At 42.1% G+C, this 26,489-nt stretch overlaps 3 protein-coding genes across 6 annotated transcripts in view; 2 read left to right on the forward strand and 1 right to left on the reverse strand.

The window, feature by feature from the left end:
• MED12L (mediator complex subunit 12L) overlaps window positions 1–26,489 on the reverse strand; it is a 156,728-nt gene that overhangs the window by 94,724 nt on the left and 35,515 nt on the right. For all 4 annotated transcript variants that reach the window (XM_076341529.1, XM_076341530.1, XM_076341531.1 and 1 more), the window contains exons 13-15: window positions 25,174–25,388; window positions 23,925–24,029; window positions 22,734–22,910 (exon numbers count right to left, since the gene is read on the reverse strand). In XM_076341529.1, the coding sequence (XP_076197644.1) occupies window positions 22,734–22,910; window positions 23,925–24,029; window positions 25,174–25,388 (497 nt within the window). The remainder of the gene's footprint in view (window positions 1–22,733; window positions 22,911–23,924; window positions 24,030–25,173; window positions 25,389–26,489) is intronic.
• P2RY14 (purinergic receptor P2Y14) lies at window positions 1,294–11,476 on the forward strand. The gene is made up of 3 exons (XM_076341538.1): window positions 1,294–1,650; window positions 7,666–7,756; window positions 9,273–11,476. The coding sequence occupies exon 3, from the start codon at window positions 9,291–9,293 to the stop codon at window positions 10,302–10,304; it is 1,014 nt and encodes a 337-aa protein (XP_076197653.1). The 5' UTR covers window positions 1,294–1,650; window positions 7,666–7,756; window positions 9,273–9,290; the 3' UTR covers window positions 10,305–11,476.
• On the forward strand, window positions 20,317–21,576 carry GPR171 (G protein-coupled receptor 171). The gene has a single exon (XM_076341539.1). The coding sequence runs from the start codon at window positions 20,342–20,344 to the stop codon at window positions 21,317–21,319; it is 978 nt and encodes a 325-aa protein (XP_076197654.1). The 5' UTR covers window positions 20,317–20,341; the 3' UTR covers window positions 21,320–21,576.

The following is a 26,489-nucleotide window of genomic DNA, read 5'->3' on the forward strand; positions in this document are numbered from 1 at the left end:
AGATAGATTTCCTTCAATTTGCTTGAAACTGAAGCCTGACAGTATGAGGTGTGACACACAAAGTCCATGGGACATGAATCCTAAAGCTACAGCCCACCAGCCCACGGAGCAGACGTAGTGCAACGGGGCCCACAGAAGCAGTGCCAGTGAAGCAGGCTGTTAGTGACAGGATCCCCGCAGGAGCTGCTGCAGCTCAAGGAGACTGCCCAAGGAGGAAGGAGCCCGGTGCCAGGCAGCTGAGAGGGGACCAGTGTACCCCTGCCTCTGACACCCAAGAAAGTAACTGAAACCAAACTTTGACATCACAGCTCCTGCCTACCAGACCCAAAGAGCTCGGATTCAGATTCTCAGAAAAGCTGAATGCTCACACTGCCACAGAAACAGAATATAAGGCAGGTTAAAAACTGTCAATGAAACGAACATGCAAACTCATCACCCAAAAGCAATGAATAATTGACCATTATGGCTTTGATCTGGGAGTCTCAGAAATGAGAGAGGGGCAAGAGTACTCAATAATGTAACGACAATTTTGTCTCTGAAGATACCCCCTTATTTCATCAAGAAAGATTCAGTGAAATTTGGGGGAAGGCAGGAAGGGACTACAGGTTCAGGTTAACACACACTGGCTCTGAATAAAGGACACGTACACGGCAGCAGTGCATTAGCAGAAGGTACATTCATTTGTCCATGCCTTTGGGCCCCTTCTTGTAAGGTAATAAACACTCACAGAAGGAAAGTCCATGAGGAAACTGGGTATTTAATGGAGGGTTTGAGTTACGCACCGTAAAGCAGAGCTCAAGTCAGGTACTAAATATTTATTAACACTAATGTACACAACTTACATATTTCACTTTTTTAAAAATAAACATATAAACCTCAATTTCTCTCCCTAAACCTCAGATGTCTCTCAGAATATACTACTTTCCCAGATTCATAGAAAAGATATTAGCTTTTCCATTACCATACATTTCCACTAATTTTGTGCTTGATTTCAAAGCCTCCCAGTAAACGTATGGGAAGAACAGGAAGGAAGGAAGACAGGCAGGTGATTAAGGTTGAAAGAAAATAAAAGAGGGGAAAAAAAAAAAGAAGAAAAAGAAAAAAGCCATACACCAAAGATTCATCACTTATCCCAAGAATACATCTCTCGGCCTTTGAGCATGCCCTGAGTAACCATGACGTAACCCTGTGCGCTCCAGTTCAGAACACTCCCATTAACAAAAGCAGAAGCTATCAGAGTAGTAAGCTTTACAGAAAAGGTCGCAGCTAGGCCTGGGAACAGTTTAAGAAAAGAACACACGAGCCCTTAACTTAAGATCGCTTACTGCTTTGCCAACTGCACAAACGTGTCTTTCTTGAAACCAGTTCAACGCTGATCTTCATGGAAGTACATGTAAGTGCACGAAAATAGCACTGACCATCTGCAGCACTTGAGATCTCGACCACATTTGGCCAAGCGGCAAGGCACGACTCACCAGCTCTTCAACTTTCTGCTTGCAGAGATACAGCACACTCTGAACCACTATCACTACCGAAGCAGATAATGAAAATAATACTGCAAAGCATTTGCTTAAAGAACTGAAGCTCATCCAGCTGCGAAGGAGCAGCCAATGGGTAAAGCAGAGCAGACAGAAGACTGCACTCCAGCCAGTAAGTAACAGAATCCGCTGCAGCTTACACAGTTTTTACGGTGTTTTATATTATAAGGCAGTTGTAAAGGGCTTATTCTGTAAATCTGTTTCACAGCTGAAGAGGGACCACACGTGCAATTTTATACTTCTTTCCAGGTGAAAGACTCTGCCTTTTCATTACATGTTTCTGTACATTACCAATGCTCTCAAACGTTCTCTTTTAATTTTTAAATAACTGCCACTACAGGTTGGGTTTTTCTTAATTGACAAATAAGGTGAACAGGAAGTCATCCACGCGTTATGCAAACCACAAACAAATTAATGAGAACACAAATGAGCAGTCATAACGGTAAATAAATACAGAAAATCAAGGCAGACAAACTCCCACACCTATTAGTCTGAGACACGGAACAGCCTCAAGCTACGCCACCAAAGACTGCTGATCTACAGGCAAGGATTGCTCTGTATTGTGTATCTTAGCAAAAGATGTTTTTCTTAAGCAGCTACTTTTGTTTTAATTTATGACTGAGGAAACATAACTATGTAAAACTCATAGTTTAAAACATCAGAAAATAGAGTTAAAAATCAAATATTTAAATGACAAATGTTACTATTAAAATAGAATATTAAAGGGAACAATTTCTTTATTTGAGCCACATTTTACTTCTTTTAAATACCCAGTTTTGGGACAATAAAACTACTAATAATTAAAATGTTTTATTGACATACTCATACTAGAATAATTACAAATTTGATAGGACAGTTGCTTCTAAAAGCTGGTCTGTTTAATCCTCTAATATCAAATCATAAACTGACCGTTCCTAATACCCTGGTCCTAACTTCTCCTCTTACATCCACTACTCCTTAATTCAGATACTATAACTGATGGGAGATAGGAATTATCTCGGTGGGGGTTTTCTGAGGCCTAATTAAAAAAATGGAATATTTGGGTTAGATCTGAAAATGATCCTACATGCAAACAGCTCAAAGTATTGCCCAGTTTCAGCGTGAGTATCAGGGTTTACACAGATACTTCATAGGTTCTAATCTTTTAATGCTAAAAGGTTGTGGGCTTAGAATAATTTAGACCCTTGTCTAAAAATCAGAAATAAAAATAGAATGAAAAATTTAACTTATCAGTAAAATCAGGCTGTTAAATTTCAGATTTAAAAAGTAGCATAGGGACTCCTGGACAATAAGAAGAAATGAAACAATTACTGGTGGGTTTTGCAAGACAGAAATAAAATTCTACCCTTGAGGTATCCTCACACTGCAACCAAACAAGCTTACCCTGCCCTTCAAAGAGCCTGCTATTTTAACAAGAAATAAACAATCTCGTTACAGCTGCTCTTTATACCTGTTGGCTCTCCTCACTCACTTTGTCCTTCAGAACACCAGAAATTAATCATACACGCCAAGAAAACATCACATATGATCTAATTGCCTGTAATAACTTTGGTCAGGAAAATCTGTTATAAAATGCTGTCAATGCTAAACGCTGTCTGCACTAACTGGTGCAATTTTACGTGGCACACTTTCTCCTGCCAAGTTAACAGCAGTAATTTTTTTACTTAAGCTTGGTTTGTGAACTCGGCAGAAGCGATGCGCGGGAGGGCGACACGCTGAGCGCGCGGCTGTTGGCACAGCCGGACCACCCTGCGGCCAAGCAGAAGCGAGTCCAGCTGGAAGGCGTGGGGCTCACGGTGCTCTGCACTCCCCACGCCCCCTCGCTCACCTAATTCACCCACAACCCCTGCCTCCTGCCGGGGCAGTGCAGTACGCTACGTTACTTTGATCTAACATGGGGATAAAAACGTTTATTTTCCTCATCACCGCATTAGCTGAAAATATCAGCTTGCAACATTTTTTTCTTTTCTTAAGGGTGAGCAGATGGGGAGGAGAGGAAGGAAGGAGGGGAGCAAGCAGAACAAAAGCTCAGTACTCAGATCTGCATCAGTATTAGAAACAGATGTTTTGTATCCAACTGGAAATGAGAATTCATTCACAATCGTAAAAAAAGTCAAGACTTTATACTGCAGTTCTGCATACTTCTGAAGGGTGTTAATGGGACTCCTCAGCCCAATCACTGGCAGGAAATGTTTGTAATGCACTGAACTTACAAGCTTGGGAATTGTTTTTGCAAATATAAGGAATGAGAAACACAGATACAATCATTAATTCGTAAGGATTTACGAATATTGGCTATGTTATACAAAGAAGGTCAAATCTGCACAGACACACCCTCCCAGGAATTGTACAACCAACCAAAAGAATACAGGCAGCCGGGGCAAATATAGTCCCGACAAAGAGATGTCACAAAAGACGTCACCGCTTTATTCCATGGTTTTTGTTAAAATAACATTTTAAAGGTTAGATGATATAGGAAATTTCTTCCAAACTGAGCAAGTCAGCTGCTCCCTTCAGTTAAGAGATGAGGAAGAAAAGACAATCCAGGCTAGGACCTGCTGCTGCCCAGTGCAAAGCAAAGGGCTGCAGACGGATGCAACGGTGGTCAGGGTGCTGCCATCCCACTAGGTGACGTGGGGTCCCTGCCTACCAGGTCATTCGAAGGGCTGCAGTCCCTGCACAGGCATTAGTGATGCTAAATGGGGACGCTGGCAGAAGAGGTGACTGTGAAGGGCTTGGGGATGAGATGCCCGCAGGAGGAAAAAGACAGTACACAAGGCAGATAGCTCACAAGGCTCGACAGCACCATCAGGACTGGCATGTGATCTTAAGAAAGCCCCAAAGGATGGCGTTCTGAGTCGGAAGAGGTCTGAGTCCAGCTTTTTGTTTGATTCATCCCATGCTCGGGAAGTCAGGAGTTTGTAAATAAAATATCATAGCATAAAAAAATACCTCCCTCCATCACCGATTGCTATCTCCTCACTAGTCTATCCTGAATTTTGCTTTTTTGGATCAAAAGTGAGAAGTACTGTTAAGAAGTAAAGTGTTGTTTACGCTTCTGTTCTTCCCCTTACTAACCATAGCTGCAGACAGGACATACCCACAGCATCACCAAGGCTCACCTGGGTCGGCAGGAGCCACTGCCACTCGTGAGGACGCAGCAGCAGCGACCTTCACGGGACACACGGCCTTTCTCAGACACTTTCACAGGGGACGCTACTCTCACTGGCACCCTGATGAGCAGCCTGAGTAGAAACATGGCTCACGCAGTCCTCTGTCTTCTTCTCACACCAGATGTGAGTGGTCCTGAAAGCAAGAGCTGGAAGGCACAGCAGCAAGGAACCAACACCCTCGAGAAGTTACTGCCACACTTATTGACCCGCCCTTTTCTCTGAGCCACGCCAGAGGAAGCGTGCACTGAGCATCACCACATACGATGATATCTCACAGTTACTCGCTTACTACTTCCTGCAACAGGAATGCTATTTTATTTTTTCTGTCACCCTAATTTGACTATTCATCCCATTTTCCTCCGCTACATTCTATGCATCTATGACAAACAAGAACTACCACCACCCAATACACCATTTTAAAGGGCTGAAATAGTATGTAGTGTATTTTGCATACTTTTATTCTCTTAAGTATTAAAATACAGACATTGCCTTATGACAAATGTTATAATAAGAACAGAAAAATAACGAAATCTTAGTCTCTTGGCAAACTTGCAAGGAGTGAAACATACCAACATATCTCCACAGTCACTGCAAAAAATGCCTTCTAAAGGAGACCAGCAATTACAACCATGGACCCTGAACGTCTCCACCCTGGCACCTACCCCACCGGCTGCCAGGTCAGGCACCTTTGTGGAAATGCGGAAAGGGAGCAGACCAGCCCTGAGCATACACCAGCTGAGAAATGCCCAGGCGACCGGAGGAGAGTGGCTTTCCCTTGGACAGCCCCTGCCTGCCCCTGCCAGCTCTGACCCCCCAGAACACCCCTCCAGAACGCCCAGCTGAGTGCCTTCAGAGAGCAACCCGGAGAATGAAGAGACAGGATCCCACCTCCTGCAAATCACAGCTAACAGGCCATGCTTTTATTTCCCTCCGCTGGTCCGTCTCCTAACGAACAAGTGAGCATGTCCACCCTTTTAAGCCCCCCAAGGAGACCCACAGCAGCCTGCTCTGATGGTTTCCAGCCAGCGGCCGCCCGCACACTGCTCAGAGCGGGAGCTCCGGAGAGCGGGGCAGGCAGCTCACGCTGCAGTGGCCAGGGACACACGTCCAAACTGGGGGCTGCTTTCTGACTGGATTACACCAGCGTCGCCGGGATTGCAACTTCAGACCACTACCAATATTCCTACCACATTAGAAAGAAAAATCTTAAAAAGAAGATTATTCTTTAGCACAACTGAGCACAATTCGCAACTGCTGTGTTTTCTGTATTGTGCTTCCTCCTTCTCTAGATTTCTCGTAACATCAGAGATAACATTTGGCATGATGATCTTCCCTGATGAACTCCATTTTGCAGTTCAAAAAAGATTTCTGGGGACAGTGACCACTGTCAATAATTCCTGACCCAGTAATTGCATTGCATATTTATTTATCAAGCAGCTGCATTCATTTCCATAAAAAGCTAAAACGTGCACTCAGTACTACAGAAACTTCGTTATATTCAGGGTAAAAAAAAAAACACAAACAACTTGTAAATATTATTCTTATGTTCAGTAAAGCAGCTATGAACTTTGAAATTTGACAGCCAAGTTACAGAGATCAAGAAAAAGTGCCTTAATGATACTGGAAGTGTTACAAATGATAGCATAAGAGTTTGAGTACAGAAGGAACTAAGCATTTTTAATGGTTTATGCAACTTTCCTTTTGTGTATTTTGCCAAGACAACATGATTTGCAAACTGAGAAAGTTCGAAACTTTTATATATTTTACCAAATCAATCTTGTTAATTTGGTGAATCAAGTTTGCTGGTTATGCACAACTCGTTGATATTATTTACATAGAATAAATATACTTTATGCTGGACCAAGCATTTGAACGTGAAACGCTGCTCAAGTATGAAAGGCTATTCTCACATACAAATCACAAATTGCAGGGTGCTAATACAAACCCTCCAACACACGCCAGCAAATAGCAGTGGTTACGCAGCAGCAAAAAAAACAGCAATGTTTTAAGAATTGGGGAAAAGAAAAAAAAAAAAGAATCCTTAAGCTTAGTCATCACCTCAAGTAGCATTTGGACAAAAAGGTCCTAAATTGACCCACCAATTAACATCAAGTGAGGAGTATTCAGTTTCCAGATGAACCCCAACATGGAATGAGGGGTGAATATCTATGCTCATTTCAAGCCGCATATCACTTGGTGGAGCCACTGCAAGTTCTCATGTTCTCATGAGAGAAGAGGATGTTCTCATTATGAAGGTTTAAGGGCAGCTTGAACAAGAATGCAACCAGAACAAGCATGAAAAGGCAGCTCCTGTATAAAGTGGAAGCATGCCTTCTGCCGACTCCATGCAACCCATCTCTGCAATCCACAAATCAGCAGAGGAGTGCAGCCATCACGGTGGCTGTGGTTATGAGGATCCAGAAGCACCAAGCAGCTGCATGAAGGCCACTCTGCTAGACTGATTCTTTACCGGAGCACAGGAGTTAGGCCTCATGGTACCACATCACCATAACTCCTACAGGATCCACACTGGGACCCACGACTGATGGAGGGAACAGGCTAGCGAGGTGACAGTGTTCGCTATCAGTGCCAAATTATTCAGAGCAGTAGGGACAAGGCCTTTCGGAAAGAGCTGAGTGTGTGACTAGGTGACAAAAAGAGCAGATAAAATTGATCATGAACACAAATGACGTGATGCACGGTAGGGGGGACAAAAAAGCCTCTAGCCTCACCCATGCAGTGATGGGTTCTAGGTTGAACATGACTGCTCTATGACTCTGTCCCTAGCCAATTTTGAAGTCCTGCTGAAAGATCTGAAGACTTGTCTGCAGTACTGATCATTAGATGATCTAAACAGGCACTGCACTGTGGGAACCCCTCAGCATCGCAGAATTACACTGTCCTATGTTATGATACATAACTCTAACAACTATATTTTCCTGTCTCTCACATAGGTCTCCCAGCAAGAGAAGAGGCCCTGTGCCTGAGAATGGAAGGCGCTCTAGACCCTTAACAAAAAGCACCACAGCTGCCAAATCAAGAAAGGTAAGGACAAGCCATTGATATTGAAAGATTTACAGAGTCTAGCTTGGACTTTGGCAGCAGGAGGAGAACAGTTTTCAAATACAGCATGTTACCATCTTAAATAAAAATGCCAGTAGTTACTGGTGCTTTCCAGTTGTCTGAGTGGATGGTTGAAGGATACAGAGGGAAAAGTGGAGATCCTTCTAGTTTTAGCAATATCACCCCAAACCTTACCCATTATCACCTCCTAATCCTAACACACCTATTCACATGGTAGCTATAACACCCACTCTCCACACCATCTTTTTTCCTTTAAAAACCCAACCAAACAAAAACAAACGCCTTGATGACTAGAGCTTAAACATAAAGATAGGATGGCAGGTCTTCTTATGGGAGATCTACCAGGAAGAGATTAACTGCAGACTTCGGGTGCGAACCCGGGTAACACCTGTTCCATTGCTCCACTGATCCATGCAAGTTCCAGAACAGCACCTAAGCTGGTCAGCCTTTACAGTGTCTGCAAAAGAGATACAGAAAACAATATACCAAAGGAAACAATTTTACCTATTTAAAAGAAAATTTCCATTTCTAGTTATTGCAAGGTTGCACCAATCTGCTACACAGAGGCATCAGCTACCAACTCTGAATTGTGGCAATAAGGAAATTCTTTATTTTCTAAAAGATGGGTTGTTTTTTTTTCCCCCCAGCTCCATGGCATGTGTTTTCCAGTTGCCTAGGTTTTCATTTGCCAAATACAACAGCATTGTATCTATATCTGTTCTGCCCTCCCTACAGAGGATAATCCACCCCCGTAAACATTCTGTCAAAGAAAAGCAGACAGCAGATGTGATTTCTTCTTGGACATCCTCTAAAATTTAAATCTGAATGACTTGAGAGGACAGCTCTAGCTTCTACATTATGCTAACACACAGACACTCCTGTATGTTGTGCTACTAAAAGTAAAAGTTTAAAGCGAACTGTGCTAGCTGCACATAAGGCTTTCTTTCAAGTGAACATTAGAAAATATTGGCATACACTAGGTATTTCCACACCTGACTAACAGAAGAGTGTTTTCTATGCCTGTATACAAAACAGAATACTTGTACAAAGAATATTCATATCCCTCACATGCTTCCTGGTAAACCAATGCTAAAAATACATACTGGTCCTTAAGGGTTAATGAGATGTATTTAGAGTCACAAAATCACTGTGGCTCAGTCCCCCTCCTAGTTCGCAGCATGTAGGCTTATACCTGCAGAAAAGGGGCAGCACAGGGCTTGAAGACAATGGATTAAAGTCAAACAGAGAAGCAAATGGATTCTCTGTTCAGAACAGCAGTATGCTCTTGAACATCATCAAAAAGTGAGATGGCACCACTTGGAAAATACTTACTATGCATCCCTGCTGGAACTGATGATGTGGTGATTTCTGAGAAGTATGCCAAGTTTATTTTGAACTAAGAGTAGAAATCTTATACTAATTAATGGAAAGCATAGCACCATTTTATCTTACTGAGATAATTTTTCTCTGCTTCTAGGAACAAAGATACTGTGAGATGTTCAACTCCAGCACAAACTCCTCGGGCAACAACTGCAGTCACAGCACAGTAATAACCAAGACAGTCATTCCCCTGGTCTACTGTTTAATTTTCATAGTAGGACTCCTGCTGAACGGTGTGGCAGCATGGATCTTTCTGTATGTTTCTAGCAAAAAGAGTTTTATTGTCTATCTCAAAAACATCGTTGTTGCCGATCTCCTAATGAGCTTGACATTTCCTTTCAAAATTCTTGCAGATTCAGAAATTGCACCTCCACAGCTCAACACATTTGTGTGCAGATACTCTGCTGTTGTTTTTTATACAAACATGTATATCGGGATAACATTTTTTGGCCTCATAGGTTTTGACAGATACTACAAAATTGTAAAGCCTTTATTCACCTCCTTTGTTCACACGGTTAACTACAGTAAGGTGGTCTCTATAATCATATGGCTATTGTTAATGCTTATATCATTTCCAAATATTATTTTGACTAATGAAATCACTAAAGAAAGTTATTCCAGAAAATGTATAGGTCTTAAAAGTGAGCTTGGCAGACAGTGGCATAAGGCGTCAAGTTATATTTGCACAGGGATATTCTGGGTTGTTTTTCTTCTGCTAATAATTTTTTACACTTCTATATCAAAAAAAATATATAGCTCTTATAAAAAATTCAGAAGGAACTCAGATGTGACCAAGAGAAAAATCAGCCGTAATATATTCAGTATAATGTTTGTATTTGTCATTTGCTTTGTACCCTATCACCTCTGCAGAATACCATACACTCTAAGTCAAACTAGCTCACAATTCAACTGCCAGTCAAAAAAAACTCTGTTCTACGCAAAGGAGTTTACTCTTGTACTGTCTGCTGCAAATGTGTGCCTTGATCCCATTATTTATTTTTTCCTCTGCCTACCCTTTAAAGAAAAGCTGTATCAAAAACTGCATCTCAAGCTGAAAACTTCAAGTGAGGTTGAAATTTCTAAATCCAGAAGATCAAATACACTTCAGGGAAGTATAAACATAGTGTAGGTTCAGGTCTGTAAAATAATGCACATTTCAGAAAGTTATTCAAGAATTCAAGTCTCCAAGAAACTGAACAGATGAGAACCAGCAATAAAACAGAAAAAAGGTTTCAGCATAAAATACCAAGTGATGTTTCTCTGTATAAAAACGTTATTGCATGTTGCCAATATATTTACTATGTGCTATTTCAGCTGATGCTATGATTGCATTATGGTGTGATACAACCTATCTGGATCTAGAAAAAAAGAGAGAGGAATAACTGGAACACCACATTCTGGAGCTCGAGGCCATGGTTCTCTGAAGGGATTATCCAACAGACCGAATAATCAAACTGATTCACTGTTGTTTCTCACAAAGCCAGGCATGATACACATGACAGTCAACAAACCAGCCTGAAGGGCCTGGGAACAACTGATAGCTCCACCTTGGCTGGAGCAGACCCTCAGAAGCAATACAATGAAGTTCAGCACAAGTCTCTGACTTACTTGGCCTCCACCAGCCCATAAAAGAGGACTGAGACCCTGAGGGGAGGCTCTCTTGTGTATTTACCAGCTCACAAAGCAAAGCATTGAAGGCAATATGCAGCTTAAGGACCCTATTCCAACAACTGGCGGAAAAAAAAGATTTAAAAAAAAAAAAAAAAATACAGATCAAGTCCTCAAAGATCTACACAGAGCCTGAAAAACCCTTGGTAATTTTTTTTTTTTTTTACATATATAAAGGATTTCTTAAGGGAAACATTCTATATGAATTAAACACGATTATTTATCACCCTTAGGCACCAAATGTCAGAGTACTTCTATAAAATGTCATGCTCAATATAAGCATTTAAAGAGGATCCTTCTATAAACTAAATAGCACAGTTACACTGTACCATATTCCTCGGAACTTTTCTGAAATAACATGGTGTACACCAAAAATGTTCACACCAAACTGACTGAGATTTTGGTAACTCCCTTTCCGTTGTTGCAGAAGGAGGTAAGAACACTCAAGGAGCCATTTGAAAACACACACGTACAGCTGTCTAGAAACTCTGGGGTATATTTAAATCCAGAAAGAATGATTTGTTGGTTTTCCTATGCTTTTGGCACGACGACAAAGCATTTCTCTTTGTACAAAGGTAATAGCTGAAAGCCACAAACCTTCTATATATAAATATAATCTCTTTTTTAACAGTATTTTTCTGTGCAGCCTTTTTTTTTTTTTTCTTCTTTTGATTGATTTTATCATTGTACAGGGAAAGCACACTAGCGCATAAAGTACCCACAAAAGCTTTCAGGTGATGTCTCTGGAAGGTGAATGCTTTCATTTTACTTAACAAAGACGATATAGGAACAGAAATAACATGTCCTTCACCTTTCTGCCACTGTGTTTCATTTTAGTCATAACAGATAATCTCTCAGGGTGAAAGATTTTTTAAATATACGGTCTTTGAGCCTTCTCCAAGGCTGTGGGTAACTTCTCTTGGTCTGCGACCACTGATCTACAGTAACAGTTTTCTACCATCACACAGGATTATATTTAAACTAAAGGACCAGACAGCTCTTTAAACTGCCTGCTGAGTTTAAAGACACTTTTGAGGAGTGTCTTTACCTCCATTTATTTCCCACTTGCCTGAAGAGCAGTCCCACCCCAAACCCACAAAGCAGCCAGCGCCCGACACCCGGGAGAGCCTGGATGTTCATCTGACAGCAGCGGCTGGGGGGACCCTCAGCCCGAACCAGCCCTTGAGGACTACAGGAGAAAGTTGCATTTTGGTTGTGTTTTTTAAAGAAAAATACATAAAAGATTATTTATATGGTTCTTTCAGAGCTCCCCGACTCTTGTCAAACTGAGACTTCACAGGCTCTTCCCTCCAAGCAAGGGAAATAGTCTGCAGGGGAAGGGAATCTGTTGCTTTGTGGGAGATTTTTTCTCATTTATGGCAAAAACACTTAGTTCCTTACATGGCATGGCTTGGTATTTGCCTACATAAATCTAAATAATTGCGGCTGTGAAACCACAGTGGCATAGAGAGATGAAAGCACTTCCACAGTATATATTTGTATAACTTTTTAATTACTTTGCAAGCTTTGAAAAAATTACTTAGATTGTAAAATTGTTTCCTCACTCTACCAGATTACTGATATTATAACAACAAAAATCTACATAAAGCACCCAGGGGAAAGTATGCTGACCAACACACTTTTTCAAAAGTGACACTAAATTTCTAGCTTTTGGGTTGCTTTGAACTGGGATGGAAAGGTATGGGGCCAATTTTTTTTCTGCACTGAGTAATTTAATTCTTTCACACCTTTCCCAGCACATCATGCCTCAGATAAACCTAGCCAGCTCCTCAGACACCCAGAAGTCTTGTTGTCACACTAAGTACCAGCTCTTGCCTTGTCAACCTACCACCTGGAGGAACCTCCCTAAAATTCTTGCAGTTGAAGTTATGGGTAACCCAGAGCTACACAAGGTTCCCATTTGACAGTGACCCAGTCCCCAGCTGCAGCTCGTCCTCCTGACTCACTCGTGACTCCCTCCATTGCACTGCAGGAACAAGAAGCTGGGTTTGGTCTGTTTATTCTTTGGAGAGCTAGGTTATTCAGCTGGACCTGGAATCTCTTGCAAAGGTATGGTGCCCCTGGGAAGAGCAAGCGGGCATCGCAGGTGTAAGGCTTCAAAATGGACCATTTTCTCTGCCACTGATAGAGCATAGCAATTTTTCAGGAAAAGAGCTAAACCTAGCAAATGGAAAACCTTCCTCCAAACTATTTCAGGAGAGAAAGCTCACTCCACAGCTGCCTCAACATATTAAAAAATCCTGGTTGTGCAAAAATCAGCAATAAGACTCTCATGGAGTTTAATTTTGCAGGATGTCACCTCAAAAAATTATCTCTATTGTAAAAAAAACAACAAAAACAACTCACCAAAAGGAGGGCAGATGCCACTTTAATATACCTAACAAGGCCACACTGTCACAACCTGCAGATGTAATGAGGGACCACCCCTTGTATTTCCTTACTTTAACAGAGAAGGGACAGGATGGAAAGGCTAGTTTCCCTCTGCCAACGTCCTCACACATATTCTCCCATCTCACCCCAATAAATTTAAGTCTTTTATTATTTTTATGAGAGCATCTTCATTAGCACATCTAATAATCATAACTTCAGGGCACTGCATATCTTTAAAACACTGTTCAAACTATTAAAAACTAAAAATATGGTGGGGGTCTGCTACAGGCCACCTGACCAGGAAGACCGAGCAGATGAGGCCCTCTATAGACAGATAGGAGCAGCCTCACACTCACAAGCCCTGGTCCTCATGGGGGACTTCAACCACCCCGACATCTGTTGGAGGGACAACACAGCAGGGCATAAGCAATCCGGGAGGTTCCTGGAATGCATCAATGATAACTTCCTTCTCCAAGTGGTAGAGGAGCCAACGAGGAGAGGTGCTATGCTGGACCTTGTTCTCACCAACAAGGAGGGGCTGGTGGGGAATGTGAAGCTCAAGGGCAGCCTTGGGTGCAGTGACCACAAAATGGTGGAGTTCAAGACCCTTAGGGCACCGAGGAGGGCGCACAGCAAGCTCGCTACCCTGGACTTCAGGAGAGCAGACTTTGGCCTCTTCAGGGATCTGCTTGGTAGAGTGCCATGGGACAAAGCCCTGGAGGGAAGAGGGGCCCAAGAAAGCTGGGTAATATTCAAGGATCACCTCCTCCAAGCTCAGGAGCGATGCATCCCAACAAAGAGGAAGGCAGGCAAAAACGCCAGGAGGCCTGCATGGATGAACAAGGAGCTCCTGGACAAACTCAAACACAAAAAGGAAGCCTGCAGAGGGTGGAAGCAAGGACAGGTAGCCTGGGAGGAATACAGAGAAATTGTCCAAGCAGCCAGGGATCAGGTTAGGAAAGCTAAAGCCCTGATAGAATTAAATCTGGCCAGGGACATCAAGGGCAACAAGAAAAGATTCTGTAGGTACGTCGGGGATAAAAGGAAGATGAGGGAAAATGTGGGCCCTCTCCGGAACGAAACGGGAGACCTAGTTACCTGGGACACGGAGAAGGCTGAGGTACTCAATGACTTTTTTGCCTCAGTCTTCACTGGCAAGTGCTCAAGCCTCACCGCCCAAGCCGCAGAAGGCAAAGGCGGGGACTGGGAGAATGAAGAGCCGCCCACTGTGGGAGAACATCAGGTTCAAGACCATCTAAGGTCTTGTGCATCGAAGGTGCACAAGTCCATGGGACCCAATGAGATCCATCCGCAGGTCCTGAAGGAACTGGCGGATGAAGTTGCTAAGCCACTATCCATCGTATTTGAGAAGTTGTGGCAGTCTGGTGAAGTTCCCAGCTGACTGGAAAAGGGGAAACATAACCCCCATTTTTAAAAAGGGAAAGAAGGAAGACCCGGGGAACTACAGGCCAGTCGGTCTCACCTCTGTGCCTGGGAAGATCATGGACCAGATCCTCCTGGAAGCTATGCTAAGGCACACGGAGGACAGGGAGGTGATTTGAGAGATAGCCAGCATGGCTTCACCAAGGGCAAGTCCTGCCTGACTAACCTAGTAGTCTTCTATGACGGAGCGACTACATCAGTGGACATGGGAAGGGCTACAGATGTCGTCTATCTGGACCTCTGTAAGGCCTTTGACACGGTCCCCCACAACATTCTTCTCTCTAAACTGAAGAGATATGGATTTGATGGGTGGACTGTCCAGTGGGTGAGGAATTGGTTAGATGGTCACATCCAGAGGGTAGTGGTCAGTAGTCAGGGTGGTGCTCAATGTCCAGATGGAGATTGGTGAGGAGTGGTGTCCCGCAGGGGTCCGTACTGGGACCGGTACTGTTTAATAATCTTCATCAATGACACAGACAGAGGGATCGAGTGCACCCTCAGCAAGTTTGCAGATGACACCAAGCTGAGTGGTGCAGTTGACACGCCAGAGGGACGGGATGCCATCCAGAGGGACCTGGACAAGCTTGAGAAGTGTGCCTGTGTGAACCTCATGAGGTTTAACAAGGCCAAGTGCAAGGTCCTGCACCTGGGTCGGGGCAACCCCTGGTATCAATACAAGGCTGGGGGATGAAGGGACTGAGAGCAGCCCTGCCGAGAAGGACTTGGGGGTACTGGTGGATGAAAAGCTGCACATGAGCCAGCAATGTGCGCTCGCAGCCCAGAAGGCCAATCGTATCCTGGGCTGCATCAAAAGAAGCGTGGCCAGCAGGTCAAGGGAGGTGATTCTGCCCCTCTCCTCTGCTCTGGTGAGACCCCACCTGGAGTACTGCGTCCAGCTCTGGAGCCACGCACCTGTTGGAGCGGGTCCAGAAGAATGATGATGAAAATGATCAGGGGGATGGAACACCTCTGCTATGAAGAAAGGCTGAGGGAGTTGGGGTTGTTCAGCCTAGAGAAGAGAAGGCTTCAGGGAGACCTTATTGCAGCCTATCAGTACTTCAAGGGGGCTTATAAAAAAGATGGCGGCAAACTTTTTAGCAGGGCCTGTTGCGACAGGACAAGGGGGAATGGCTTTAAACTAAAGGGGGGTAGATGTAGACTAGATATAAGGAAGAAATTTTTTACGCTGAGGGTGGTGAAGCACTGGCACAGGTTGCCCAGAGAGGTGGTGGATGCCCCATCCCTGGAAACATTCAAGGTCAGGCTGGACGGGGCTCTGAGCAACCTGATCTAGTTGAAGATGTCCCTGCCCATGGCAGGGGGTTTGGACTAGATGACCTTTAGAGGTTCCTTCCAACCCAGACTATTCTATGATTCTATATTGATAATTGACGGAAGGCGACAGGGCAGGCTAAGGAGCTACTCGCTATTTGACAGTAAGCGGGTGTGCTCTGCTGGCTGCCGATGACGTTGATCCCCAGGACATGGTTATCTACCCATAGCATCTGGAGTTCACACAGCGCTATGTGCCAAGCAGAGTGGATCCCCTCCCTCTCCGACAGGCTCAGTGACACAGGCTATGCTGAACACATCTTACCTCCTTATGCTCTGAAATAAATATATGAATCAGTTTTTTCTTCATCAGAAATAGGTGCTCCTGCTCAGAATTCATAACTAACCTGTGCCAAGATCACTCATATTTTTCATTTACAATGCAGACATTACAATGGGATAAAAAATTTTTTACATCCAAACTCACTCCCCATCCATACTGGCTACTCTCACACCCTTCCCCTTCTCCCAGCTCCTCTGCATGCCCTGTGGGTAACCTAGCCCGCAGTCTTCAGGAGCGAGTCCTAGCTCACTCTCCTCTGCGACACCAGAGTCCTGGGCTACCCCTTCCCAGGGGCACCGCTCCCTGCTCGGAGCCAGCAGCAAGCGCTCGGCTCGACTACACCTGCAGTGGAGGGTGTTTGGAAGAAAAAAAATATTAAAGCCTACTAAGAGCAGAGCTCCAGAAAGCCTCTAGAAACTTTTTCTGGACATGAAACCTTTCTCCAAATGAATATGCAAAATGTGGAGAGGTATCAGAAGTGATCCCAACACAAGGACCACCCATGTAAATCTTTGTTGTGTCCAATTCAGAACACAAGGCTCCTGATGCGCTTTTAAAGGTCATCAGATTTGGGGGGGCCGGGGGTGTGTGTATGTGTTAAGGTTTAGATGTTATTTTTTCCTAGCTTTGTTCTCAGAAATGATTTAATAATTTTGGCTGAATTCCCACCCACACCAGCACCCCTTCCCGTCCTTGCACCACCCCCCAATCCCAGAAGTCAGCCTAGGCAGGCATGCATCATGGAAAATTTCAAATCAAAAGTCAAAAAGTCAGCAAAAATTAAACACCAAAAATAGGGGTTTATGATGAGAAGTGCTCGGCAACTTTAATTACAGCAAAATCTACCATCTGCATCTGTAACTTATGAACTAAAATGGCCTTTTAAATTATACCTATAGACAGGGGAAGAGGATGACACTGAACAGCAATAAAAACAGAATTACGACTCAGTAGACTCACGTCCTCATGTTTCTTCTTCTCCCAAAACACTTCTGTAGGAAGTGTAGGCCATTTTTCAGTAAAGGTTTACCTAACCATCACCTTGTCTTTTTAGACCTGGAAAAGTTTTCTAAGAAAAGGGGAGACACAAACACACACACAAAACTGACGGAATGCTACATTTCAAGTTTAAAAAAAGAAAAATACAAGTATGGAAAGATCAGTTTTGCATGACGAACTTAACACCATAAAACTAGTCCATGTTTGCTCAAAACTGAACATAGGATCATTGCAGATTATGAAGCTTTGCAAACATTTTGACAAATATGGTCTGAACTTTAACCTTATGACTAAACTTAAAACCAGACATTCTTAATTTGTTTCTTCACAAAGCTCTGGTACGTGATTTGTAAATTCCTGTGGATTCTCAACTACAACAAAGTGCTAACATTTTTGGGTTTCAGTATCGTTGTACAGTACCTAGCCTGGTGTTAGAATTTTCTCCTGGTTTTAAAAAAAAAAAAAAAGCTTAATTATAAACATTTCCCCTATATTCCTAATGTGTCTTTTTTATTTTTAATAGTACTTGGCAAATGTCCAAAGGTTTAGAATTTTAATTGCTATCAGTAGAATCCCTATGTGCCTTGAAATCTGCAAATTAAGTTGCACCTCTAGAAAAAAACTGGAATTTCATGCAGGAATATTATAATGAATGAGGGCCAACTACACTGCAAAACCCTGATTCCAGAGAGATTTTAAATGTAAGATATATGGGAGGGAAGAGAGTTTCAGATTTTTAAAAACAAAAGCAAAGAAACGGCCATTGATGTCACACATCTACAGCCCCAGGTCAAGAATCTGGGACTAACCTGATGAAGTTTTAGGAACTACATGAAAAAGTCCACATGCTGAGGCTGACCAAACCATACACGTCACATCACCCTTACAAATGTGAACACATGATAAACATTTAAACTTAAATCTTCATGCTTGAAGTTAGGAGGAGAAAGTGAAAATTGCACTGCCTTCAGGTCTGCTAGGTATCAGCCAGTTTACAGCGCTATTCACCATCCCTGTTGCCTCTCTGATGCAGACAGGTCAAGCAACTCTGACCATCTTTCCTCCACAAAAATGCATTTTGAATTACAATAATTGTAATAATCCAGGCTACTGGCCACATCAACATGTCTAACTCGGCTCTTTCGCAGCCATTTTTCTCCCCATCATTCTGTTTCATCCTGCACAGCACCGAGTGCCTGAGGAGCAGCTCACCACCACACTACACAGGGCAGAGCGTGCAGAAGGGCACTGCCCTCGGCATGCCTCCCGCCCAGCCACCAGCTCCTGCGTGAGAAAAAGGAAAGAGGTCTCTCTGGGCTGTTCCATGAACACTTACATTTTTCTGTCACCTCTCTTTTAGGTAACTTCCATGTGGTTTAGTTATTTGAATGCTAGTTTTAACTGCGTCAATCAGCACATTCAAAAACCACAGACACGTTTTAAAAAAACCAGCAGACGCAGCCTGGGGAAAAGATTAACACGCTATTGGACTGCGAGAGCAGTCACCGAGAGACATCAGACCTTTGCAGACTAATGCTCAGAAGACCCCAGAGACCACTAAGACAGGTACGTGATTTTAGTCATCTGTTCCAGCCTATCTAGATCTATGTAAATATACAGCCTGAAATATTAACTGTGCCAAATGCATAAAAAGTCAGGCTCAAGTATTTAGCAAAACAGCCTTTGCTTCGCCTGTAGTCAGTGTCACTTGGCTGCAGTCATGCTGTATCCTTGGAGGCTCCAGTTCCAGCAGTATTTCAGGGCTCAGTTTGCCGGGCTGCCTCTTTGCCCCACAGAGGACGAGCGGGGCTACACTGTGCCCCAGCACGGGAAACTCCCACCGCCTCAGGACCATGGCAGCAAGCCCAGCAGCTCCGACAGCGCTGCTTGCTCCTCACCTACACTGCACATACCCAAACTTAATTCAACTCAGTTACATGTTTTCAGGACAATAGAGACCACCTGCAGAAAGCCAACTGCAAGAAACAAACTGCTTCCCCCCCCCATTTTAAATCATTGGAGTATCTGCAATCATTTTGGTTTACAAATTGTGCGCATCTGGATACATATTTTACAGCAGAAAATAAATGTGCAAATGCAGTAGTTCTCCTATATTGTATATTAAAATTAGGAACAATATAATGAAATAAAGAAGTGTTGCAGTCTGATGCTATTCAAGACATAAATGTATTGTTTTTCATTCCAAGAAATTCTAATGAACGTCTCCTCTCCCACAGACATTCTATGCAGCAGTATGACAGTGTAACAAACAAACAAACTCCCTCAGTCATAGAGTAGTATGTTTAGTTAAAATAAGACCAAATGTTCTACTTTTCTTCCCTATAATTTCTAGTGAAGCCTAAGAAGGTAGTGAGCAAAATTATTTAACAGCTACTTCTTTCAAAATGTGCTTTTTCTAAAGGCTTCATAAAAATATGAGATTAAATTATCCTCTGTTCAAGTAGTTAGACAGAACAGTTTGCAAAAACTTAGGACTGATTAGAACTATTTGCTCATCTATCTGACAAATCCGCATACTGGTTTGACAGTGCATTAACTTCAAAACTCCTAATAAATTTTTAGAGAACACGACTGCTACAAATATTACCCTTTTTTTAGGCATAGTTTCAGTTGTTCAAAAGTTATGAAGTATTAGTATGACCATTATTAACCAGATGCTTAATCTTAAACAGATTCAAACCTTTTTCTTTGGTGTTTTGGTTGGTTGGGGCAGGGCAGAGGTGGGTTTGAACCAAACACTCACTCAGAAAGACTGCACTAGTGGAAAAGTTATCAGAAGTCTATATGCTTTCAAGAACAAATCCTAATACCTTTCCAAACTTTTCCAACATGAGAACAAAGCCTTCTTGAATACATGTGAAAAATATTTCTTCCCAATTGCATTTTTTCCATGAAATTAATCAAACAAAATTCTCAGAGAATAATTACTGTTGCTCAGGAAAAGTTGATGTCACTGATGTCGTCTTGGTTCTTTTTGTAGGTTCTTGATATCTCCTAGCAGCAAAACCAACTTGCACAAGAAGTTTACAATGTCAAGCAATGTTTCACAATGCCACGTCACTAAAGATATGGAACCTTTTACCTACTTTTACTACTTGATTTTTCTTATGGGATTTATTGGAAGTTGTTTTGCACTATGGGCATTCACACAAAAAGATCAGAAGCAGAAGTGTACGAGCATCTACTTAATTAACCTCTTAACAGCGGATTTTTTGTTGACTTTGGCATTGCCAGTAAAGATTATTGTTGACCTAGGAGTTGCATCCTGGAAACTGAGAATATTCCACTGTCAAGTTACAGCCTGTTTCATCTACCTGAACATGTATTTATCAATTATATTTTTGGGATTTGTAAGCATGGATCGTTGCCTTCAGCTAACACACAGTTCTAAGATCTACCGCATTCAAGGGCCTGGATTTGCCAAGATGTTGTCTGCAGTCGTATGGACAATGGTTCTCCTTATTACAGTGCCTAACATGGCTATTCCAATAAAAAACATTGAAGAAAGACCTGGTGCAGGATGCATCGATTTCAAAACAAAGTTTGGAAGAGACTGGCACGTGTTTACTAATTTCATATGCACAGCAATATTCCTGAATTTTTCAGCTGTGATACTGATTTCCAATTTCCTTGTTGTTAGACAACTCTACCGAAACAAATACAGCGAGAGTTATGCAAATGTGAAGAAAACCCTCATCAACATACTGCTCGTAACTGCAGGCTACCTGCTGTGTTTTGTTCCATACCACATTGTTCGTATCCCCTACACTTTGAGCCAAAGCGATACCATAACCAGCTGCTCTCTGAAACAAGCTCTCTTTAAAGCTAAAGAATCTACCTTGCTGTTTGCAGTATCAAACCTCTGTTTTGACCCTATTCTGTATTACCATCTTTCCAAATCATTCAGATTGAAATTTACTGAGACTTTTGCAGCATCCAAAGAGGTGAAGGTTTTCACAGACAAAGAGGTACAACACAGAAGTGAACAGCAGATGCAAAAGTACTGATTCTAAAATACATCGGAAGAATGTGCAAATCCGCAGTTTAAACTTTGTTTTCACACATACAATTAACCCAAAAGCATTTTAGAGGGCATTAGTTACTCCAGAAAGTGATTTTAAGCTGCACTGATTAAAAATTATTGTATCTGCTTACATCACACCTGCAGTTTTTATAAATAAATTTCTTGTTCTTGCCAAGTTCCACTGCCTTTCCTTGCTGTTGTTTCAACGAATATGAAAAAGCTAACAACACATTATTACAGAAAATTCACGGAAATTTTAAAATTAAAGAGTAAGTATAAATATCCAGTGTGTTCTCTTTGCTTGTTTTTTTAATAAAAATTTATAAATCAGCAACTAAGTTTATTAAGTATATTCTAATATACAATTACTTCCAAAAATAATGCATATGTAGAATAATCAATAATCAAAATTTATAAATCAATTTGCATAGGCAAAATCCAGCTACCTGGATTAGCTCCATCTGTAAATCAAAAATATTTCAGAAAAATAAACAAATCAAGTTATTTTTTTCTAATCCTTAAAACGGGCAAAATATGAATCAAACTTTAAGCAAGCATTCAAAACTGTCCTGAACAGAAATAGCTCATTCAGTATTCTCATAACGATTCACCTGCAATAAATCAGAACTCAATCTTTGTAGAGAAAGAAATTTAAAACAAAGAAAACTGTGGTTATCACATCATACTCTCACATGACACTTCCTGTATTGACAGGATTTAATATTGTTAAAAAGTTATCGTTGTTTTTATTTAAAAAAATAATAATTCTCAAGTAGATACATTCTAGTTCGAGGCTTATTCAGTATTTGGGCCCTTTTTCCAGCACAGTAGAAAACATAAGTAGTAATCTGAATGAGGGTTTGGGATCTGGAACGTTATTCATGGGGCTTTCTTCAGTTCCCATGAGCCTACAGACAAACACAACAACAGCAGCAGCCAAAAATCCACGCTAGAAATGGCAAGGAGTCGGTGGGAGGAAATAGCACCATTCTGCCCCTTACATTTCAGAACTACTTCTTTCAGGTATTTTGGTATTCATCCGTCTGTTCAACTACAATATCAAATTTTCTATTTAGCAAACTTTTATTAGACCCTGGAACGTGGTGGTTTTACCATGATGCCTATCTCCTTAACCCAAGTGAGTCATCACACATTATTATACCTCTTCCAGCTAACCCCCTTTCGATAAAACAAAGATGCCCGTGCGCTGCACTGAGGCCACCCCGCAGTGCACAGCGTGCGCACACTGGCAGCAACAGCATCACGTGAACCGGCCAGGAGCCCTCAGGCAGAGGTCACACAGCCCAGCTCTCTTCAGACAGTGAACTTTTCTTCCTTTAAACGCTTTGCTGTCACATCAGGCAGTACCTTTAGGCACACAAGCAGAGGTCACTCACCAGAGGTATAGGGAAATGTGTTGCGTATTGCAAATGGCGAAGGAGGTCATAATTGGATGGAAAAATCAGTTCTCTCAGTCTTTCCCTCTTGACTGACTTCTCGCTGGTAACTGAAATTCTTCTGTCTAAAGAAGGGTTCACATTCTCACAAGACTCCCCAGGCATCGGAGAAAAAATCTAAGTCATGTAAAACAAACGTTTAAGGTAAGTGTAACCTCTAACTTTCGAAATTCAGCAATTGCATTCAGAGATACGATTTTGTTCTTGCTTACAGTTACTTCTTAAACATCTGAGGTTTTTCAAAAGATAGACAAAGCAAGGGCAATCGTAATCAAGCCTGAAATTTAAGATACATATACACATTATATCTCTATGCATATGTCCATTGTTATTAGACAAGTTGTAAACTAGCAGCATTCAGTCAGGAAAAAAAGCATTACGATTCTGAGCAATCTCCACACGTCTTATGCTGCTGTGACACAGAAACCGCAATGAGAGAGTCCAATGATTGAGGGAAAATAATAGAAAGGGTGAAGTGGGAGGTGACAAGAGACATTGTAGGCAGGCATGGATATGCTTGAAAGTACCAATATGACAAATGTCAGGCAGAAACAGGGGTCCCAATATCCTGCAAGTGGATCTGCACTGAGTCCATGCGGATGCAGAATGAGGACCAGTGCAAAGAAGAAACTAGGAGATTCAAGAGTAATGCAGAATCAGGCTAACAGTAAGGAAGAAGAGAGGGGGAAACAGATTTGGAAGACAGAGCCAAAACATAGAACAGACACTTGAAAAGCAAATGGCATCAGTGGGGTTCCTTGATGTCAAAGAAGTGGGTAGATCTGCATATTTATTCATGCTTAACTGTAACACACAGCACTCTGAATATGCTGAGGGCAAGGGGGAGGAAGGGAAGGAGGGAGAGAGGAGTGTGCGTGCAAGTGCGCGTGCGTGTGTGCAGGTGGACAACTGGGGGAAGCACAGAAGAGCAGTAAGTTTTCATACAGCAGAGACACAGAGAAAGGAAGTGATGCACTGACACAGAAGATGGCAGGGACTGGATGCCAAAGGACATTGGCTGTCGAAGGAAGAAGCAACGTGGTGCTAGGGGCAAGGAGAGACATTCAGTGGCAACGGCAAGCAGCAGACACAGGCATCAAAGGCATGCAGAAAATCGAAAGTTAAACCTACTGGAAATTCCGAACCAAAATCTGCCTTAAAGTCACTCTTGTCTACATCATCAAAAATACTAGCGGTTCCTGAGTCAATGCCCATATGTTCCATAATACTATGATCCTAATAATGGCCAGAGAGAAAAACAAATATCAGTGACATTTTATTGAAGACCCATTTAACTGATCACAGGTAAAACCAAGCACTCCACCTATTTAAGAACTAAGAAAAAGGTATTGATGGTAAGAAATTTTCAGATACTGACTTTTAAATCTTTATAAGCCTTAATTCACAAAAGCATTTCTCAAGCTTAAACCCACAAAAGCATAGAAAAGGGCAGGAGCCAAAGGGGAAAACAAACCTTTACAGCATATCCCCGTGAGCAATTCTGCTCCAGGGACACCTACAGAACAGGAAGCTGACTCCTGTACCTTCCTAAGATTTATTTCCTACTTCGTTATACCACAAAAGGCAACTTGTAGAAACCCCCTATATTTCAGGGCAAATTTGGCCATAAGACTGATGCAAGAGATATACAAAAGAAATTAGAAAGAAATATAAGAGGACACTTCAGCTGCCCACAGGCTCCACACAGACTGTGCAGCAGAACAACAGGCTACATTTCATCACACGAGTACAAACGTGGTCTGCAGTCTTGAGTTTAAAATTGCCTTCCTCTTGCACTAGTTTTAGAAAAGGTTACAAACTGCTCATCTGATGGAAGACTTGGGATTCCACCTGACTGTGCACGTACGAGTCATGAGATTTGGCTTCACAGTCTTCATTCGGTGGCTGCGTGGCACACAGTAAGCTCCTGATCGTCTGCGAGCAGATTACCAGGCTGCGCATCGCTCACACCTGCGCTGTGCCAGCATGCCCCACACTACACAGAGGACATGGAGCTTACTCCAGGCTCCCCACTGACTCCTCCTGCTTAAAGCTCTCCCTTCTCTTCATTGAAGCATATCTGCAAATAAATTTTTCCACTGGTACATTTAGAAGTCTACATTGTGCCTTTTTGTTTGTCTTGAGTTATTTAGATCACCAGACAACTCTCAGTTCAGTGTATTTGCACCAAAACGGCAATATTTACAGCTATATACAAGAATGAAGCTAATGGATCACTTTCAGTCTTCTTAAAGAGAGAGAAAGAGACAAGGAACACATTAAAAAACTTAGTATCTCATATCTGAAATACTGCTTCGGTGAAAATCTACGTTTAACAAAACAGAGTACCAAACATGGGAGAAATAGCATGAAGTGTTACCTCCAGTTTCACATCGTGATCCTTAGAATAGTGTTCATCCACAGTTTCCCCATTAGGTGAACGTGGTCTAGTAGTTGCAGTGATTGACAAATCTCCGCGTGATATTAAAGTGCACATGTATGCATCATGGGAGAAAACATCATGGCGAGTGAATTCAGAAAAAAGCAGCACCAAATTCACAAACTCTGTCTTCTCATGGTCACTATTTGGGTCAGCTACCCCAAAAAAAAAAAGTTAGACTGTAGTTTCAACTTATAAATATTTGGGTTTCAACTATCCAAACCGCAAACCCCAGCAAATTAATTTTAAAGGCCTACTAAAAATGTCTCAGGCATCCTGCACAGGTTTCTCTGTTTCCATAGAACAAACCATTTCCCATGTAATTTGCATGTTTTTGCTTTGCTACCAGGACCAGACACGGGACAGACTTCAGACAGCAGTGGATTTCAGAGCATCCTACCCCATACACATCTGCCCCAGTTTGGGGGGGTGGGGGGAGGGGGGGCTTGTGAGCAGTTAAGTACAATGTTCAAATACTTCCAAAAATTAAAAAGAAGGGGGAAGAGGGCAAGGACATTCCTTGTGTGAAGAAAAATTAAAGCTGAAGCTTTGGATTATAACAAACCACCCAGCGGTTGTCCTTTCCTCCCAAATTATATTACTATAGTACATGTTACTGTCTTACCTATAGTACTTTTGTATTTGTAACAAAATATTTCCAAAGGACTCAAGATCTCTGCATGCCAGGCCTCCGAGATGTAAAACCAATATTTTATTAAAGCTTGACAGTGTCGTGTATTTTATCTATTAAACATGCTCACGCATATCAAGAAAAAGTTTATTAAAATAAATGCATGTTATTTTGCCAGTGCCAAAGCAAAGCCTAGAGAAATACAACATATAAAATTATGTTATTAAGTTTTCATTTGTCACAGCTATATTTAATTTGACTTGTTCTGTACCACAGAAAGGTTTGCAACATTGCAGTTAACATAAAATAGCTTTATACCACGCCAACTCTATTGGGCAACAAAACCTCCAGCTACAGAACTACCAAATCCGAATCATCAACATTTATTTAAAAGCAAATTATGCTTTACAAGTTCAAATTAGTTCAATATATAACACTATTTCTATTTAGAAATTCTCATTACACTGCAGCACAGAAGCTGTAACAGTAAGCTCGAGAGCACACCAGTTCAGCGTCAGAACTCTTCTCTGCAACCCCCAGGTCCCACTTATCCGGAGCTGCCCGCCGTGACCCACCCCTCAAAAGCAAGGCATGTGGACTGGATGCTCTGTAGAGGACCATCAGA

The sequence above is a fragment of the Aptenodytes patagonicus genome, chromosome 6, assembly GCF_965638725.1.
Source record: "Aptenodytes patagonicus chromosome 6, bAptPat1.pri.cur, whole genome shotgun sequence".
NCBI lineage: Eukaryota > Metazoa > Chordata > Aves > Sphenisciformes > Spheniscidae > Aptenodytes > Aptenodytes patagonicus.

Coding starts and splice junctions, on each gene's coding strand:
- P2RY14 (XM_076341538.1), top strand. CDS start 9,291: ATGTTCAACTCCAGCACAAACTCCTCGGGCAACAACTGCAGTCACAGC.
- GPR171 (XM_076341539.1), top strand. CDS start 20,342: ATGTCAAGCAATGTTTCACAATGCCACGTCACTAAAGATATGGAACCT.